The sequence below is a fragment of the Phyllostomus hastatus genome, unplaced genomic scaffold (genome assembly GCF_019186645.2).
Source record: "Phyllostomus hastatus isolate PE091 unplaced genomic scaffold, TTU_PhHast_1.1 phas_contig_38, whole genome shotgun sequence".
NCBI classification, from domain to species: domain Eukaryota; kingdom Metazoa; phylum Chordata; class Mammalia; order Chiroptera; family Phyllostomidae; genus Phyllostomus; species Phyllostomus hastatus.
Window position 1 is genome coordinate 26685198 of NW_025333869.1, and position 19153 is coordinate 26704350.

At 55.1% G+C, this 19153-nt stretch overlaps 1 protein-coding gene across 2 annotated transcripts in view; it reads right to left on the reverse strand.

Moving 5' to 3' along the window:
* COL13A1 (collagen type XIII alpha 1 chain) overlaps positions 1 to 19153 on the reverse strand; it is a 145683-nt gene that overhangs the window by 54283 nt on the left and 72247 nt on the right. For both annotated transcript variants that reach the window (XM_045841982.1, XM_045841983.1), the window contains exons 6-13: positions 18251 to 18277; positions 16983 to 17033; positions 9787 to 9822; positions 8986 to 9012; positions 8086 to 8112; positions 3813 to 3839; positions 3691 to 3717; positions 2809 to 2835 (exon numbers count right to left, since the gene is read on the reverse strand). In XM_045841982.1, the coding sequence (XP_045697938.1) occupies positions 2809 to 2835; positions 3691 to 3717; positions 3813 to 3839; positions 8086 to 8112; positions 8986 to 9012; positions 9787 to 9822; positions 16983 to 17033; positions 18251 to 18277 (249 nt within the window). The remainder of the gene's footprint in view (positions 1 to 2808; positions 2836 to 3690; positions 3718 to 3812; positions 3840 to 8085; positions 8113 to 8985; positions 9013 to 9786; positions 9823 to 16982; positions 17034 to 18250; positions 18278 to 19153) is intronic.

The window sequence follows — 19153 nt, forward strand, 5'->3', positions numbered from 1 at the left end:
TGGCCCTTGGGGTGCTGGCCAGCAGCAGCCCCCAACTGGGAGAGTGGTTATCTTTGGCTGGGCCTGCCCTCTGTGACCACCCTGGGTTGAAAAGGCCGCCTGACATGTGGCCCAACATTGCACTGTGGGCCCCACCCACTCCTGGTCATGGACAGAGGCTGCCGGGCTGGGGCAGAAGATTCAGAGGTACTGGCTAGGTAGGGAGCCACAGGACCAGCTAAATTGGTACTGGAAGCCGGGCTAGTGTGTGGCGACCTCTGGGTTCTTTTTTTGGTTGAGCGAGAAAGGCCGATGTCAGCGAATCTGGGAGGTGGTCAGGGACTGCGCCAAGCCGGGCTCCCGAGGCTGAGCCGACTGAGGGTGTGGCCAGTGTGGGCATGAGATAAGTGCTGCTGAGGTCTCACCCTGGGGCTGCAGGGCTCAGAAAATAGAGGCTGGGCGAGGATGTCTCTGGCGTGTTCAACCACTTGTTTGGGAGAGGCAACTTGCAATCACATTATTGAATGTGATTTTCATTTCTGGAAATTCTTGCCGTTTTCAAGCATAGCTCTAGGAAGTGGTTAGAACTCATGTCAAAACAAAGATGGCATATGATCAACCTCTTGTTTTTGAAAGCATTTTAACTCACAGGAGGCCCCTGGGATGAGTGTTAAGGACCAGGGGCCACCTGGGCTGAGAATGGGCCCAGCTGGGGACATGGGGGCCCAATCATATCTTTTCTAGGCCACTGCTGCCTTCGCGTGCAGTTGTTGCTCGGAAAGCCCCGCCCTCCCGCTAGGGGCCCAAGGATGTGCAATGTTGGGCTCTGTGTCCAGGGAGCCTCTCCGCAGAGCAGCTCGAGGCCTTCCAGAACAGGGCCTACAAACCTTCAGGGTAATGATCTGGTTGGAGTGCAGGGCTGCTAGCGTGCTGCTGTTTAGGCACTCCTGGTTCGGGAGGGGGAATGGAGGTGGGGAGACAGGGCAACGGGGGAAAGTGAGTACCAGAGCCACAGGCACCAGCTCCCCTGCCAGCCGCCCCCCCAGGGGACTCCATCCCACCCCTTCCTCCCTCCCTGGAGTTGCTACAGGCTGCAACAGACCCAGGGACCAGCCTGGCTCTCTTGGCATCTTGTAAACCTTAGGGGCCTGCCACCCCACCTTGCCTGCAACCCCCCACAGAAAGCCAATAGATCACTTGCACTAGAAGTCCCCTGCTTCCCTACTCACTTCCAAATAAACAGCAAGTGCCAGCTGCCTTGTCCTGCCCACCGGCTGGGTCCCCAAACCCGCTTTCACCCCTGCCTGACCCACACTGCCATGGTCACAATGCTGTGTTTTGCTGCACCCTGTGGCAAAGGTGCTTCTGAAGCCTTCTGTCCCCTCCCTCTCCCTCTTCTTATGTTGGGCTTGGGGGCAGAGAGCCCTCTCCTCCCCTCGTCCCCCTCCGTTCGCTCAGGACTGATGACACTGCCAGAGCGTCTGCGGTTGTGTTGTTTTTTGTGCTGGGGGAAGCTGTCTTTCTTTCGGGCAACATAACAATCCTGTGAGCCCATCATTTCAAATAAACACAGCTGACCTTCTATTATTGCATCAGGATCAGGCTGGCCGGAACACCAGGGCCCCTACGTCCCTGGAGCACATGCCACTGGCAGGCTGGCTCTGTCTGTGCTGCTGCCGGCCTGTGCCCCCTGCCCGGGCCCAGCCCAGCCTTGGCCTCAATGCCAATCCAGCTACTCATGTTCAAGGCTCCCTGAGGCCTCTCCCTGACCCAGGAGCCCAGGGATCAGAGTCTGATTGGTAGGACCCTGCAGCAAGGCCCCCCTGGCGGCCTTCCAGAGCCTGGTGGACTCTGAGCCTGGTTTCTCTCCATTCCCTCATCCCCCTGCCTGGCAGGGTTGGGCGGCCAGTGGGCCACACCAGGGGTGTATTTCTGGGCACAATGAGGTCCATGAAAGGGGGAGGGGCATCTTTAGATGCCCAGGTCTGAGAGTGGCAAGGCCGATCCACAAAACGAGGGGCATTTTTCAGGTTCTGGCTCGCTGCGCCTCTCACTGGAGGGAGCAGTGTGCACCACAGCCCTCCCCGTCTCAACGGCTCTGCTGTTGGGGCACCGGCTCTGCTGTTGGGGCACCGTTTGCAGGCTCCTCACAGGGTGCCAGCAGGCTGTGGGCTTGCGCCCGGGGGTGGAGCCAGAGAAAGGAAGCAGCTGGGAGGGCGGCTGGAAGGAGTGGGAGACCATCTTAGCCCTGTCTGAAAACTGTCCTCTATCCTTCAAGAAACAAAGCAGAGACTTCACCCTTCAATTGATACTATCTGCCCCCCGTTAACCCCTACCATCGAGGTTGGGTCATCTGAAATAATGACTAACCCAAAAGTCCCTCTGAATCAGCCAGGGAAGGCAGCCAAACATGCACACACAGCCACACACACACACTAGGTAGGTATTCTGACACATACACTCGCACAAGCCACCCGGCCTTGCAGAGAAGGCGATGTGCAGAGGAGAAGCGGCCGGCTCTCGAAGTCGCACAGACACACGTGCTGGGAGACTCGCAGCCCAGACGGCACAGGGCAGAGACACGGACAGGAACGGCGGGTGAACACGAGTGCCGGACGCTGGCTCTGCACAAACACACAGACTGACCACAAGGCACGCTCTGGGGCCCGGCACACACGCCGCCACCCCACAGCCCCTGCTCTGGCTGCTGAGTGCAGCGGGGGCTGTGTGCTCCTGCTCCCAAGCTCTGTAGGTGCTGGGAGCTCCAGGGAGATGAGGCTGAGATGGGGGCTGTGCCCCAGGATGGCTCAGTTTTAGAGGTTCACTTACCCGGTGTGGGTACTCTCCACACTGACCCTGGACAAGAAAGGGAAAGAAAGGGGGTGTTAGGTGCTTGTTGGTGGCTGTCCATCAGGGGAACCCTCAGGACCTGGGGACACACTGTGCACATTCGTCACCCCACCAGCCCCCCTCTGGTCCTGGACTGAGCTATCTGAGGCAGGAGAACTAATTTCCTCCCCCATCCCTGGCTGGCAGCATGGAAGAAGCTCCCAAGGCCTGCCTTGAGGTGGCGTCGCGGAGCCTGGGAAGGGCTCTGTGCTGTGCCCCGCTTGCCATGACCACGCAGCCAGGAGTTACGCTCCATGCCTGGTGTGGAAAGACTGAGGCTCCACCCAGCATTCCTGAACAGGAGCCCCTGGGTGGCAACGGTAGACAGAGGGGCAGGCGTGGGCACGAGGTCCCCAGAGACGCCCTCTCTGAGCTGGCGGTGCCAGGTCCCTGTACCATTCACCTGGGGCAAGCCCAGCGCAGAATCTCCATTAGAAACTCAGAGAGGCAGAGAATGGAGGCCAGGAAGGGGGCCAGGCTAGTGGTTTACACAGTGACCCCTCAAAATCCTAGAGGCTCATAGAGGGGGTTCAGGAAAGACTGGGGGGGTGGCAGGTGGGAGGGGCTGAGAAAGAGGCTTGGGAGGGCCCGACTTCAGGGCCCTCACCCCGCCCCTGACCCGTCTGCCCCCAGAACAGAACGTGAGCCAGAGCAGCCTCCCCTTTCGCTCTCCCACACCCGGGCACCACGAGGGCTCCGTGGCTCAGCTGATAAGAACTAAAGTTTGGAAAATAACAGTTCTGGACCCCTTTCCTGTTTTGTTTTTTTTTTAAATGTGCTCTACCTGAGATGAAAATTCTAGAAAACTGCTATCAGGCCTACCTTTTCTCCTTTTTCTCCTTGAGGTCCCTATGAAGAGATGGAAATGAGAGTGTTAGAAACTAAAGCTAAAAACACAGCGGCCCAAAACCTCTCTGCTGTGGAGCATTAGGGGAAGTACCCACCGGCTGTCCTCGGGGACCCATCAGGCCCTGTGGGGAGGAAACGCACACTGGTCAGTGGGGGCACAGAAGGCGGCAGACCAGAGGCGTCGGCCTGGGTGGGGGCTGCGCTGGAAGCCAGGCCCCCGGGCGTTTTCAGAATGCCCGGAGCTGCGAAGGCGGGCCTCCGCCACCCACGCCCGGTCTTCCTGTGCCTGAGACGTTCCGGGGGTGTGGTCTGTACACCCCGTCTCGGCTTCTTCACGTCAGGGGGCATCACTAGCTGTGCCCTGTCCCCACGTGCATGGCTGCGATGAGGAACAGATGCCATCCTTTGTTCACTCCCCCACCCGCCATCCTCTCACGGGCCCCAGCTAGGAAGGGGCTGCGTGTATGCGTCAGGCGGGGCCCCGCCTCTGTGGACGGCCTGCCTCACTCACACCGGTCTATCTCCTCCTGGCTTTGGAGACACCTTTGGCGAAAGAGAGGAAGCAGGAAGTTAATGACTTAAGCCACGTCTTGGGCTCCTTGGAGGAACATAAGAGATCTTGGGATTTCCTTCCAGGATGTCTTGTCAAGTTTACAAGGCTGAGAAAGGAGCCTGAGTTCAGGGTGGACTCGTGTTCTCGGAGGAGCACACGGCGTCCAGCTGGCTCTCGGGAGCCTGAGTGGAGGCCCCGTCAGGGAGGCCTCCTGGCCGGTGCAGAGTAAAGTGGGGGAGGACAAGAACTTCCTGTTTGGAGGACCCACTCTGAGGCTGGCATTCAGTAGTGCTGAGCTCGCACCTGCCCTGGCCGGTGAGAAAGGTGCTCATGTCAGCTTTATCTTGCAGATGGAGAGTGAGGGAGAAAGGTGAGGGAGAAAGACTCAGCAAGCGGTGGCATTGGGACATGAGCCCAAGTTTGTCTGACCATAAGGTCCAGCTGTTTCCACTCTGCCACGTTCTCTGCATTGGGAGACAGGGTTTGGGCTTCTAGACTTGGCTAGAGCCACAGGCAGTGCTCTAACCACTGGGGCCTGAGGTCCCCTCCAGCCACTGTACTGAAGGCCTGTGAGGATCTACCCACTGGACCCATCTTTTGGGGGCTTGGAGAACTCAGGATCCCCAGGATAATCCTTCTGAGTGGGAGACGAGCCTTCTCTTGACCATGACTGGCCAACTGGACAAACCATCCAACTGGGAAAGTCCCAGGAGGTTCATAAGAGGAGACAAGGGACCTTTGGGACAATCCATGTGGTACCACCGTCCACGTGGAGGGCCTGGGGCCAAGAAATCAACAAAGGCCCGGGATTACGCAGACTTGTAGGAGTGAGTCCGAGCATCCCGAATGGTGGCGGGTGGGACGGTCGTGGTCCCCAGAGGTATTTGGCACAGCATACACAGTTTTATTTCATTTAATTGCCAACATTTAAGAGCAAGGAGAGCACAACAAAAACCTAGATTTCAAGTCCCTTTTCAATATTTCAAGGCCCAATAACACATGGCAACAATTATCGCTAGCTGAAAAGCAGTTGCTCCTTTATTAAGGCAGGTCATGGGTGACGTGCTGGCTAAGGAGCTTGTCTTGCTTCTGGTGTGCCAGGCACGGTTCTAAGCACTTGGTGTGAATTAACTCTTCCCACCTTTAGGGCAGCCCTGTAAGTAGTGGGCTAAATTGTGGGTGAAGAGTTCCCACTCTCCTTTACAGCACTGGGGTCCGGATCTTGTCTGCATCTTACATCAAGTTCTTGGGGCTCCTGCGAGGTGGGTGGGACAGAGACAACCCCCTTCTGACAGGTGAGGACACGGGTTTAGCACATGAGGGTGAGTCCTAGCCCCCCCATGTTGGATGCCCAGCAGAGGGAAAACCATCTGGGGAGAGAAGAGAGCGGGAGACAGACAGATGATAAGCAGGCCAAGATAATTACGCCAGACAGAGTGTTGAATTAATAGCTCGGGGCCCCTGTGCCAAGCCAAACAGGAGTCTAATAGCTCTGTAGCCTGTCGGGTTTTGATGGATGACCGTGAGGCAGATAGGGGATCTATCACACTGAGTGGGCTCCTGAGAGATGGGATGGTCCCACCCTTCCCCTGAATTAGCTCTGACCCCTAACAGATGGGAGACTCACGGGTGGTTAAGTAGGGTGGGGCAGAGGGGCTACAGGAAGAGGAGCCCCATAGAAGAAGGGTCCTTTCTTTCAAGACAAAAGGCCCTGGCAGCAGAAAGGAAGTGTGGTGAGGGGTAAGATCTCAGCACGTGGGTCCCAGTCCCAGCTCTGTCTGTTGCTTAGGAGCTGTGTGTGCAGCCTTGGCCAATACGCTCGCTCAAACACTCTGTGCCTCACTCCTACCTTCTGTGCGGGGGGAATAACAAGTCATTATGAGGATTACAGAACAGCGCTAATTGATAACCATCATCACTACCTGTGAAGTGCCAAGACTAAATGTGGTAGCATCAAGCCACCAGGAAGGGGATGCCCCAAACTCCTGGCATCCAAACCCCTTATGCCTCTATCACGATGATAACATGGAATTTTATTCCTGCCTTGGTCTACATGACTTCAAGCACAGGCACAACAGGCTTAGGAACAGTGTAGGGGCAACAAAAATCACATTTGCAATCTATTCGTTGTGATGCAGAAGAAAGCTGGGGACCTGGATTCTAACACCAGCCCTTCCACCCACTGCCTCCAGTGCCTCACTGCCTTTCTTCCAGTTCTGTGGTTATTTCAAGGACTTTCCTGCCTTGGGACCTTTGCACGAGCTGTTCTCCCATGTCCCTCCCATCCCATTTTCTCTTAGTTAAATCCTCATCCCTCAGACCCTAGTTCAAGTTTCATTTCAGGAATGCATCTCTGACCCTCAGCCTGGGTGAGGTGCTGTTATACCGAGGTTTCTCAGGGCAACAAGCACTGCCTTTTCATAGCACTGATTATGAAGGCGATTTGTTAATTATATGCGTGATTATTTAAATGTATGTCTCCCCCACTACACTGAGAACTACAGGATGGCAAGGATGGTGTCTTCCTTTTCCTGCCCATATCCCAGCACCTGGCACAGTGCCAATATATTATAGCTACCCTACAAAAGTGTGTTAAAGGAAGGAAAGAAAAGAAGGGAAGGAGAGAGGGAATTCAGGAGAGAGAAAGGCAATAAAATGTGGAGGGGAGGAATTCGAGAATAGTTTGGATCCTGTTTTGGATGTCCCCTACCTGACTTCAGTCACCCCTAGGTGACTTTAGGCAAATCAGTCTCTCTGAGCTTCAGTCTCCACAACTGTCAAAGGGGACACCAATGGGACCTGGCGCATGGGGCTGTGCTGAGGACACGGCGAGCTCAGCTATGCACAGTGCTTAGCTCCATGCCCACCAGACAGAAACCTTCATAAGTGCTGGCTGAGTCTGTGTCAAGTGGCCAGGCTAAGGTCCAGAGGGAGCTGAGTCACCAAGGGTCCCTGGCAAGCGGTCATCTGCCTCCCTCAGCGGGCAGGGCTCTGGTCCTCCATGCCCTAGCAGTGTCTCAGTTGTCTCAGTGTCTCACCTAGCACTTTGAGCCTGCCTGGACAGGGAGACAGGAGCCTGCCATGTTCCTGTCACACCCGGCACTAGCCAGGCCTGCCGGCGGAGGGTGGCTGCTCACATTGTGGATGTGACGGGCCTGGGAGGCAGGACAGCGTCCCAGCCAGGGCTGGCCTGTCTGCTCTTAACAGCCCGCAGACCCTCTGAGAAGGGCCCCTCCCCTAAAGAGGCTAGCCCCTGACGAAGGCAGACTTTCCCTTCTGGAATAAGTGGCCTGGGGCAGACTGCAGAGAGGAAATTCCTTTAAAAGGCTCTGCAGAGGCAGAAGGGGCTGGAGGAAGATGGAGGCTGGTTTGCTTCCCCAAGGCTGCTCCGTGCCTGGTGGGACAGCATCACCTGGAGTCCTGGGACAGCCCAGGGGAGGGTGAGCATGAGGAAACCGGGCCAAGGACGGAGTGCTGGACAGGCTCCCTATGCCCCCAGCGTGAGTGCTAGATGTGAGTGTATCCCTGAGGGAGTGCTAGCCTCTGACTCTGTGTGACACTGGCCAAGCATGGATTCTCTCTGGACCCCCCTTGCCTTGTTTTTCACGTGGAGAAGCCCCCCTGCTCAGCTCCCCTCCCTTGTCAGTGTGAGGACTAGGGGCATGCATTGTGCACAGCTGGGGAGTGTTTGTGGGGCAGCTACTTCCGCTGCCCCTGCTGAGCCCGTTTGCCACAGTGCTTGGCTGTGGCCCAAGTGGTCCAAGTTTATCCCCCACCCGCTGAGGGAAGACAGGAAAGCTGGGGTGGGGTCTTACCATCTCCCCTTTTGGTCCGGGGTAGCCCTGGAAGGAAAAGAGCGTGAGTGCCAGGTACACTGTGTGCAAGCTGGGGGTCCCCTGCCCTGCCACGTGTGGCCCCTCCCTCCTCCACCAGGTCCTGTGAGAGGAGTGGATGTGATCACCACAGCCGACTGGCTGTGCTTACTCTGGCCTGCAGAGAGGGGTGACCAGGTGGTGGCTGGACCCCTCATCTGAGAGGACATCGCCTGCTCACGGGAGAAGAGAAGGGATGGGACTGGACTCAGCACTCACTGCCTTCCAGTGAGGGGGGCAGCTCTGAGCGCACTGGAAGGTTGAGCTCTCCCTCAGCTCACTCTTTCCTAAGAGCGGGGAAGGGTCTCCTCTCCCCCATGAACATTTGCGTCTCGGGCCAAGTCAGAAGAATTGAAATGAACAAAGAGAGAAGTCCGGGGTGGGGAAGCAGCCTCCATACAGACTGGGACATGTGCGTGGGGTCTCAGCCAGGATGGGAGACCCCGGGAGAATGGGAGGCGCAGGAGCGACAGCGGGGGAGAGTGCCCAGGCTCCTTTTAGAATTGGCTGTCGAGCCCTCCCTTCCCACCGCCTTCCACGAGCACCCAGCATCACCCACTTCTAGGATGGCTCTTGTTCCAGACGTCGAAGGCCCATCTTGGAGGCTGTGGGCGTGTGCCCTGTGGAGGCGTGTGCCCTGTGCAGGCCCACTGGGGCCAGGACAACCCGGCCTAATGGCCCTTCCTCCCTTCCCACTGGCAACGACTTTCTGCCCCCAAAACGGTCATTGTACCTAAAGCTTCTTCCAAGGACATGAGGTCTTGCAAAAGGACTGAGAGACCCCAGGTTAGTGACCTGGACCAAGTGAGAGGGTGGAGTCCCAGCCCAAGAGGGTGTACTCACCGGTTTCCCGTCGAGCCCAATGGGACCCTGAAAGCAGAAAGAAGAGAGATATGAAGGCCGAGCCTCCCAGATCTCCGGCCGAGGAGGGCAGCCTGGGGCCGTGGGTGGGTGTCCAGCAGCTGGGGTTCAAGTATCTGCTGGCTGTGTGACCATGATAAGCCAGTTTCCCACCCTAAAATGGGGATGAGAATCATAGACCTTCCTTAAAGGGTCTTTGTGAGGATGGAGGGAGATGTCATCTGCGAGACGCCCCACATGAGGGGCACCTGATGGGGGCTGTTGCCATTGCCATCACAGGCCTCTGTCCCACCCTGGGTGGAGAGTGAACAGTGTGTTCCTAGAAATCAGGGCTGGCCAGTGCCGAGGTCTGTGGGAAAAGCCCAGCTGCTCCTGTGCCCTCCCTCTTAGGACCTGTCTTGGGCGCCCACACAGGGGTCCCAGGACATCCAGACAGCCACCTCCTGGCCACCTCCCTGCCTCCTCCAGGCAGAGCTCCTCTGAAGGCCAGGCCGGAGGCCACTTCCCTGCGGTGAGTCATCTGTTCTGCATTCCAGGGTCCTACCAAATTTCACCAGCCTGTGACGTCACTCACCTGTCCATGTCCTGCTGTCCCTTTGTTTCCACACTGATTTCCCCGTGCACTGAACTCCTCTCCTCCCCACGAAAGGTTGTGGGAGAGGGTCCTTACTGACCGAGCTTTGGAAAGGCAAGGGCAGCCTCAGGACTGGCCCCGCATGAAGTTTAACCCCACCAGGCCCAGGGGTCAAGACAGCCACAGCGAACCTCAGCTCCCCCACTTACCGGAAATCCAGGGAAGCCTCGAGTGCCCGGCTGACCCTGAAAACAACAGAGAGGAGTGAGGAGAGTGCAGAGGAGCTGACACTAATCCTTAGTGCCCTGGTTCACCTTTGTTCCCAGAGAGGCCTGGTCTCCCCCCCCCCCATGCCCCCTCCCCCATCAGCCAACACCGACTCCTCTGTGATCATCCAGGGAAGACACTCCCCAGTGTGAGCTGGTTGTGAGGGAGCATGAAGACGGAAGTGGAGCACCGGACATCTCCTCCCCGTACTGGGGGTGGGGTGGGGCAGGGGAAAGGAGATGGCCAGAATCCTTTGGGTCTTGCTGGGAAGTAGCCCCTCAGAGCTCCTTGCTTCTGTGGACACTCCGAACCTCGGCGTGTAAACAGGTGATGGAGAACGAGGACATCGGGGACCCAGCCCGCAGCGCACTGAACTCCTGAACTGCGGTTTTTATTTACACAGCCATTACTCACGGCCACTTATATAGCAATAGTTTGGGTATCAGTGGCTATCAAAATTCGACCTTCGAGATGTGCATTTTCGGGTTAGAATGAGGTTGCTCACTTTCCTCTCATCAGGCCTCTCCAAGTTGGGGAATTTTTGGATCCCCCCATCTTTTTGGGAGACAGATCAATTCATGCCCACTTTCCTGGGTACACAAAGGGCCACATATAAGGTATTCAGGTTGTGGATTACAAGCAGGTTCACTGATTTATGGTCAATATTTAGGGCAGAAGAGACGCGCTCAGGCTGGAAGCAGCAGGAAGCTGTGCAGATCCGGGACTGGGGAGGGCTGAGCAGGAGGTCAAAGGTGATGGAGAGCTGAGAAGCGCGAGTCTTGTTACTCTCCTTCTCGAGAACCAGTATTGGCTCTCTCCTGCTCACAAGCATGCACAGTCATCCTTGTCCCAGTCTGCCGTTTCAGGTCCGTTCCTGCCTCATCGTCCCACGTACTCTTTGCTCAGGCACACTGGCTCAGCTGCCTTTCCCCAGACACACTACATCTTTCACATGTTTAGCTCTCAGCTTGGAGTCCCCCTGGCTGGAGATGGCCTGGTCTCTTCCCAACTTGGGCTTTTCAATCTGGCTGCCTCTACTAACAATGGCTCTGTGACTCAGAAAGTTGTCTAACCGTCTAAACTCCCTCTGCCTCAACTACCTCATCTAGAAGATGGGGATAACTGTATAACCTCATAGGTCATTGGATTACACTCCATTATGCTTGTAAAACCCTTTGAAATGGTAGCTGCCATCGTCAGATGTTTGTTGGGTTGAACAGAACCTAGGAGCATCAGGATAAAGCAAGATTGCTTTTGAGCCCAACATCTCTTAGGACCCAAGGAGGCTTGTCCTTGCTGAGCAAGTTTTGGAATCAGACCCTAACCAGAGGAAGATTTCTCTGGATCCATCTGCTGTGAACCTCAAATGTCTCCAGGCTGCTTTGGTCCTTCTTAAAGCTGCGGACACAAGTGCTCAGGGGACATGACTGGCTGAGATGTGGACCCTGCTGTCAGAGTGGGTGCACTGGCCAGGCGGGGAGTATGCTGCAGGCTCAGGATGGGCGTGTGGCAGGCATCCAAGAGGGCCAGAGAGAAGAGATGCCACTCATATATCAGAAGGGCCCCCGGCTTCTCCCCTATCAAGGATAAGTGATGCTAAGAATAGCACCAAGGAGAAAACCCGGAAACGGTACAATGTAACCTCTGCAACCTGCCACTGTAAACTTTTGACTTCTCTGAATGCTGAGATGCCTGAAGGAAAGGTCAGGAGGAGAGGATTCCAAGAAGCGTCTTCAAGTCCCACTCGGGCTAATGTTTACATGGTAGAGATAATCGCATGGTTTGCTAAATACAGAGCCTGTCCTGGTAGCAGGAGGCATCTCTCCAACCCAAAGCCAAATGCAGGGCTAACCAAGGTTTTTCAGGGATCTTGGGAAGAATGTTGTCATTGACCACATGGAAACTCGGACTCTACTTCCTGGGGAGTTTGGGCCTGGGTAAGGCTCTCGGAGAGGCTTGGAAGTGGGTTTTAATATACAACAAATTCTATGCTGAGGTCGGACATCCTTTCCAATGTTTATTGCCGGTCCTATTTATTTGTGAACAGCCTGTTTGTATTCTTTAGCAATATTTTCTACTCAGTTGTTTGTCTTTTTCCTATTGACTTGAGTAAAGCTCTTTGTCGAGCACAGTAAGTCTTGGGTACTCATGTGTGTTGCAAACATTCTGTCCAGCTGGCTGTCTTGTTTGTGACATATTTTGTGCCATGTGGAAGTTTTACATTTATGTTGACAAACTTATCAATCTTCCTCCATGGCTTCTGGGTTTAATGCTGTGTTTTAAGGTCCTTCCCAAGTTAAAAAATATAAAATGTTTGCTCATGCTTTGTTCTTATATTTTAGAGTTTTATGTTTTACATCTAAGTATTTTATTTACTTGATATTTATTCTGATATAACAACTGAGGTAGATATTCATCAATCTACTTTTCTCTTTTTATTGTGAAATCGAGTCTTTATCACAGACCAGCTTCCAAGACGCATTTGGCTTTATTTCTGGCCTCCCCATTCTGTTTCATGCGCTGTTATAATTGCTCTGTTTTTATGACACATAATGATAAATAGTAGACCAACTAGTCCCCTCCTCACTATTCCCCTTACACTACTTTTAAGAATTTTCCCGACATCCTCACAAACATTTTTTCCAAGTTCACTTGAATTAAGATCATATCAAAATTATGGATTATAGATTTGTAGATTAATATTATATCCTTCTAAAGCAGAATGAAGGAAATAAGCTTTACATTGCTCTCTGAAATCTCTTCCCTTCACTCAAAGCTAGGCTGGAGGGGGAGCCTCATGGATCCCTGCTGTTAGTAAGTGAACCCTGTATCTGTCTCCTCTTCCCTACCTTCTTCCTGCCTACAACTGGGGCAGGATAATGCAACACGGACGCACAGAGTGTTCTGGTTGGAGCGAGCCTCCTGGAAATCCCCCCTTCTCTTCTGTCTGACTCCAGAGAGAGGCTCAGTCACGTGTCTGTCCAGAGCCTGCCTCATTTTACCTCCCCCTCTCCAAGTCAGTGCTATCTGCCACATAAGACTCCATGCTGCTAAGTGTTCAATCACTGGCTGGGGTAGCGGTGAGTGGGAAGGAGAGTCCTGCTTTGTATAGCATTTGCCAATTTCTGTGGTGGAAATACTTCCACCATGGCTGATTTCAAGCTACAACTGTGATATCATTAAACACAAAGTTGGGAGGGGTCTGAGCGACTGGCTCCTGAGAGCCAGGGCGACCAACTCAGTACACACCCTCTGAACTCTGGCAGCAAACGGAGGGCTACGCCCTTTGGACGTTACAAGGACATCTTAAACATTCATCGTGTTCAGATTGAACTCACCTCCCCTAGAAAAATCTGCTCTTCCCTCTGGGGAAGGCACCCCCATCCACTCTGTTACCATATCAGAAATATGGGATTGTCTTGGACTCCTCCTTCAACCCCCACTTTTATTGCCACTACCCTCTGTCAATTCCACCTTCAGATTGGCTCGCCAGCCCCACAGTCCCTGAGGCTGTGCTTCAGGCCACATCTTGATTTTGCAGGTGCCTTCCAGCCAGGCGCAGACCTGCAGCCTCTTCTATACATTCTCCATGCTGGAGCAGGGCAATCAGGAGACCCTTTTAAACTGCCAATCTGATCTTTTCCCTGCTCCACTGAACACAACCCAAGGGCTCTCCACTGCCCTCAGGAGAAAGTCCGGACTCCTGAACATTGTGTCCAGGTCCTTCATGATCAGATCCTTGCTACCTCGCCAGTCTCACCTCTGCTTGGCTCTGTAAAGAACTTCCCCATTTCTCTAGTAGTTTATAGGAAGACTTCCTGCCTCGGAGAATCAGTGATCCCCGCCCCCCGGCCCCCAGTCTGGTACCTGAGTAACCTCTGCTCATCCTGCTCATCCTTGATCACAATTTAGTTATGCCTTCCTCCCAGAAGCCTTCCGTGCCTGCCTCCGCCCCAGGTCCGGTGCCTCCTCCTGTCCCCACAGCTCCCTCACCACCCCAGGCTGAGCACTGACTGCTGCCATTGTAACCATTGCAGCATTGCTGGTCTCTTTGCCAAGAGCAAGCAGGCTGCAGCCAGGTTTTCCTCGTCTCCCAGTACCTAGCATGCAGGAAGTGCCTAACAAATATTAATGAAATAAGTAAACCGAGAAACACTTAACATGTGTATTGACCTGATGGAAGTGTTTCCTTGTGAACAAGGGCTGCAAGCTCAGGGAGCTCCTCCTGGCCCCTGAAGAGAAGCTGGGGGCTCCAGGGAGGGATTGAGCTCCCTTGGAGATGGGGGGCATTTCCTAGCCTGGTAGGTGGCTTTTCCAGTGCCTGTTGGGTCAGCCAGCCTCCCCCTCAGTTTAATGGGACAACTGCTCCAGCATTTTGCTTCATGACAATGTGAACCATCCTTCTCAGAAGTGCCTGGATGGTTCATCTTTTGGTCAGACCACTTGTGAAACTCTAAGAGAGGAGCAGGTGGCCCCTAAGAGCAGCAAGGCTGGTTCTTGTCGGCAACATGTATGTGGGGCCCTTCTGGGCTGAGTGGAAAGCCACAAGGTCCCATCATCCCCTGCCAGAGGGCTTGCCCACTTGACCTCTACCTTTTCATGACAAATGACCCCTTTGTCTTCCCCTGCCCTGTTCTCACCAACTCCAGGTGGCTTCTGGGAAGGAGCTGATGGGGTTGCCCTGGTGTCTAGTGAGTACTCAGCAGGGATGGCCCCTGCCATCTGGGTGATGGTCACCCACACAGGCCAAAATTGGAGGGTGCCAGGCTTGGTCAAGCTTCCTTGTGCCTTGCCTAGCAACACATAGCACCAATAAGGAGAACCTTTTTTTCTCCTTAAGGTAAAAATCTGTTAAACAGGAGAGCTTAAAACATGGAAGGCAGTGTTGGGAAAGAATGCTTGTTGTGGAATGCAACTGATGTGGCACAACCCAAGCTCCAGCACTGACCAGCGAGGCGACCACAGGAAAGTTACAAAACTGTTTCCATCTCTGTGAAATGGACTGGCAGGCCTGCCTCCCAGCTTTGTTGGGAGGGATGGAGGAGACTGGTATGTGGGAAAACTCCATGAGGGGGCTAGGTGCCCAGGAGACAGAAGTCATCGCTGTTACCCGAACAAAGGTACTTTCACCATTGCAATCAAATCCAAAATGGGAGTTGTGTTCTTGATTAGGCTTATGACAGGGGGCCGGAAGCCAGAGAAGCGGGGCAGACCACTGCCCCGAGCATGTTCTCCAGAAGTGAGGCCTTTTCTACAACTTTCAGGTGGCCTGTTGACAAGATGCTGCTGAAAGATGCTGCTCGGAGAGTTAGAGCAACAGCTCTGTCGACCCAGGGGGATGTCTGTGGTCAGGCCAGGAGGCAGACAGACGGTGGCCATCCTTGTCTTCCTGATAGGCCCACCCCGACACTGTCCTTGCTGTTATATCCTGGAGGTTTGTCCTTCTCTGTAACCTTCCCATATCCTGGTCATCCCCTGACTGGACACCACCTCTGTCAGGGACAGATGGGTGCAAGGCATCCATGCTGTGGCTCCTCCAATACACAAAGAGGCTTCCAGCCCTGTGCAGGCTGTGGTCATGTGAGCCTAGAGTCACAGGGACCCTACCCCCGCTATCTGGTGGGCTGCTATAGCAGCAGGGTTCTGAGCACAGACTCTGAGCCACACATCCTGGCTAAAAGATCAAATCCCAGCGTGACTACATTCCAGTGTTTGACCTTGGGCCAGTTACTGAACTTCTCTGTGCCTTGCTTTTCTCCTCTATAAAATAGAGATGGAAATAGTAGTTGCCTGCAGGGCTCCTGTGAAGATTGAGTTACTATGTGGAATGGTCTTAGGAGACTGCCTGCCCCAAAGTAAGTGCCGAGTGTCAGCCCTTAGCATCATCGTTGTGGTCTGGGCTGGAGGAAGCCTCACAGAGAAGGTGTGTCTCCATGGCCCAGGACCCTTCAAGTCCTGACTCCAGCCCAGAACCTGACCTGCCTGCAAGCCTTTCGCTCCCCATCTAACCTTCCCCAGTCCTCGAGCAGGAGATTGGCTGCACCCCTCCGCTCTCACCATAGGCCCTCCCTGGCTAGCTCATCACGACTCTCTCCATTGGACTTAGCAATTTGCTCTCTGATCCCTCCCTTAGAGTGTGGGCAGTCTAAGACTGTGGCTTCCCATTGGCTCTCTCCACAGAAGGAGAAGAATGGCAGGCAGAGCTTTATCCATCCATTGGGCTAGCCTCAGCCTCCCGGAAGCTGTTACCTGAAGGGAAGGCACAGCTCCCTCACTCTCTTGTTGTAAATAGGTCAGGAAAAGCACATAGCAAACCACTGCGATGGTGGTCTGTTGCTGTCGTGGGAGCCCTGAATCCCAGGGGCCCTGGGTTCTGATCCTGCCCTAACCTCTGTGTGTGGGACCCTGGCCAAATCCTTTCCCCTCTCTGGACCTCAGTTTCCCCTTCTCAGAGAGCTACGCTAGACCATTGCTGAGGTCCTTTCCACGCTGACATTTGGTGATTTTATTGAAGCCCCATGGTTCAGGCGCTCTTTGAGAAAAACAGCCAGTCCTCCTTCCCATAGTCACAGTATCTTTCCCCATCATCACCCACGTCACCCTTCCGGTGCCTAAGAAGCATATCTGAATGGAATCATCTCTGATTTTCCCAAGCCCCCAGCCATGGGGAGGAGGAACTGAGACATAGGAACCAGGCTGAGCACAAAAGGAGCTTTTGAGGGTGAGTGGTGGATTGGCGTCTGCCAGAACCAGGAGTGGGTGTCGGATCAGGGAGTCTGGACCTCATGGGTATTTGCTCCATGGGCTTCCAGAAACACGGCTCGCCCCTGGAAAGCTGGAGCACCCCCTCCAGGCGGGAGTGGGCCCTGGCTCCCCTCTGCCTGTAGACAGCAGGGCCACCTGGCAGCTGCTGCAGCTTCGTGGCTGGAGGGTAGGCCCTCGCACGCCCTCCCAGCAGGCTGTAATTAGGCATATTTAGTCAGGCCACTCTCCTTAACATCAACGCAGCACTGAGGCCTGGCCTGGCCACCACATCGCATGTGGTGTCTGCCACACCCAGAGGCAGAGCTTCTGCCCCAAGCCCTTTTCAGTAACTCGCCCATCCTGCCCACCCCCAAGAAAAGCAAAAATCACTTACAGGGGGGCCACGGGGACCAATGATGGACATCCCGGCATCTCCTGGGGCCCCCTATAGGACAGAGAGAGAAGAGAGGGATAGGGAGCAAGGGAAGGGGCAGGAGGCGAGGGTGGGGAAAGAAGAGTCAAAGGGAGGGGCTGGCAAGGGGGGAAGGAGAGGCATGCGAAGGCGGGGTGCCAGCGGAGGTGGAGGGCAGGGGGGCCAGGGGACACAGAGGAGGAAGGAAGATCGGGGGACGGGAGACACACAGGGGATGAATGAGACATCCAGAAAAGATTGAGAAGGGCAGCAGGAAGAGTAAAGCAAGAAGAGATGTAGCAAGAGCAGAAGATGCGGGGACCAGGGAAAGAGGGTGGTGGGACCTCAGACGGGGAAGCGGGAAGAAGAGGATTCAGTGCAGTGATGGAAAAGAGGGTGGCACAGGGTGGGGGAGGGAAGGAGGAAGCGGGGGGACACAGCTCAGCCATGGCTGCTCAGGCCCCAGAGGCCTCTCCCCACAGCCCTGCCCAGGACACTCTCCAACCTGCCCCAGCCCCAGCCCCAGCCCCAGCCAAGTTTCAGCCCCCTGGGTCTTCTTCCCCACTCCCACCCCCAGCTACCCATGTGGCTGCACTCCCTGCAACTGGTGAATGGCGAGTGGCCTGCCCCATGCATGGAGCTACTGGAAACAGAGGGTGGGGACGAGACACACACGTGCTGTGTGGGCCCAGCAGCCCTGAGCCTGAAGGCTGGAGATGCTGGGAGCTTCCTCACCCTAGTTTCAGAGTGACACCGAGGGGGTACGTTTGGGCAGAATTTGGTGGGGAGGGGCAACAGAAGGAGGATGAAGGTGCGTAGAACAGAGATGGAGGTGAGAGGTGATGCTCTGACAGGATGACCCAGCCTGTGCCCTGCTGGGAGGAGGGCAGGGTGCCGTGTCCCACAGAAAACGGCGACTGGTGCGCTCCTTGCCTCTGGGAAGGGTGACTGCCTAAGTCTCAGAATCAGAGCTCCGAGGCCACAGGCAGCCTCAGCAGGTAGGGGAGACCCACTCGGCCAGCGAGTAGGAGCCTTAGCCCAGGAACCCCAAGACCCTGCCCGATGGTGTGGAAGCTGTTAGGAAACTGGGCCATGAGAGGCTGACAGCACAGCAGGCCTGACTGGCAGCTCTGCTTAGCCTGCACGCCAGCAGGAGGGCTGAGCTGGGGGCCTCGGGAAGGCCCCCAGGAGTCCACGGGGGTGGAAGCGAAGGCTGGGGCAGAAGGGCAGAAGGGAAAGTGTGGACTCACCTTCTCACCTGGTTGGCCCTTTATTCCCTGGGGCAGCCACATGCAACACGGGGTGCAGGGAAGTGAGAGAGGGAGAGAAAAAAGAAAGGATGAGAGAGAGGCACACACACAAGAATCTGTGTTGATGGCACAACAACCAAACAAAAGAAATCACCGTGAAATAAGAAACAAAACAAAACACAGATGCTGACACATGGCAGGTCCCGCATCCAGCAAGCACAGGGTGTGGGTGGCTATTTTGACTCACCCCTGGTCTGGCCCCAGCCAGCCACTCCAGACAATGGACAAAACAGTAGCAGGGGCCTTAGGAGGCCTTCTCCAGGTATGTGTGTGTCTGTGTGTGCATGTGTGTGTGTGTGAAAGAGAAAGAGAGACAGAGACAGAGAGAGAGGGAGAACCCACCCAGGTCAGAAAGTCTGCCTGAAAACCATGGCCCCAGAGAGGGGCCGTACAAGGTGGGGGTGGGCATGGGGAGACTTTCCCAAGGACTGCATTGTAAGGCGGGATCTAGCTGGTACAAGGGTCCAGCTGAGCACCAAGCACAAAGCTTTGCCAAGCTAGACACACCAGGAGTCCTTAGGGCTGGCCAGGCGGGAGAGGGGTTGGAGGAGCATAGAGGGACAGATAGTAGGACACACACATCTGAGAGGATGGAGGACGGAGGATGGAGGATGGATCTGGGATGCAGAGGAAAATGGGTAATTGCCCAGGGTCCCTATAACCATAGTGACCAGTGGACAAACAGCCCCCATCAACCATGATCCACAGAAGCCAGTGGTGCCACCCCCAGTGAACCACAGGCACAACTCAGGCATCTCACAGCCACTGGCCACCCCAGTTATCATCAGGTGGCTTACATCAGGCCTACCACTGGGTGGCCAAACGGGTCTCTTGCCACATTTA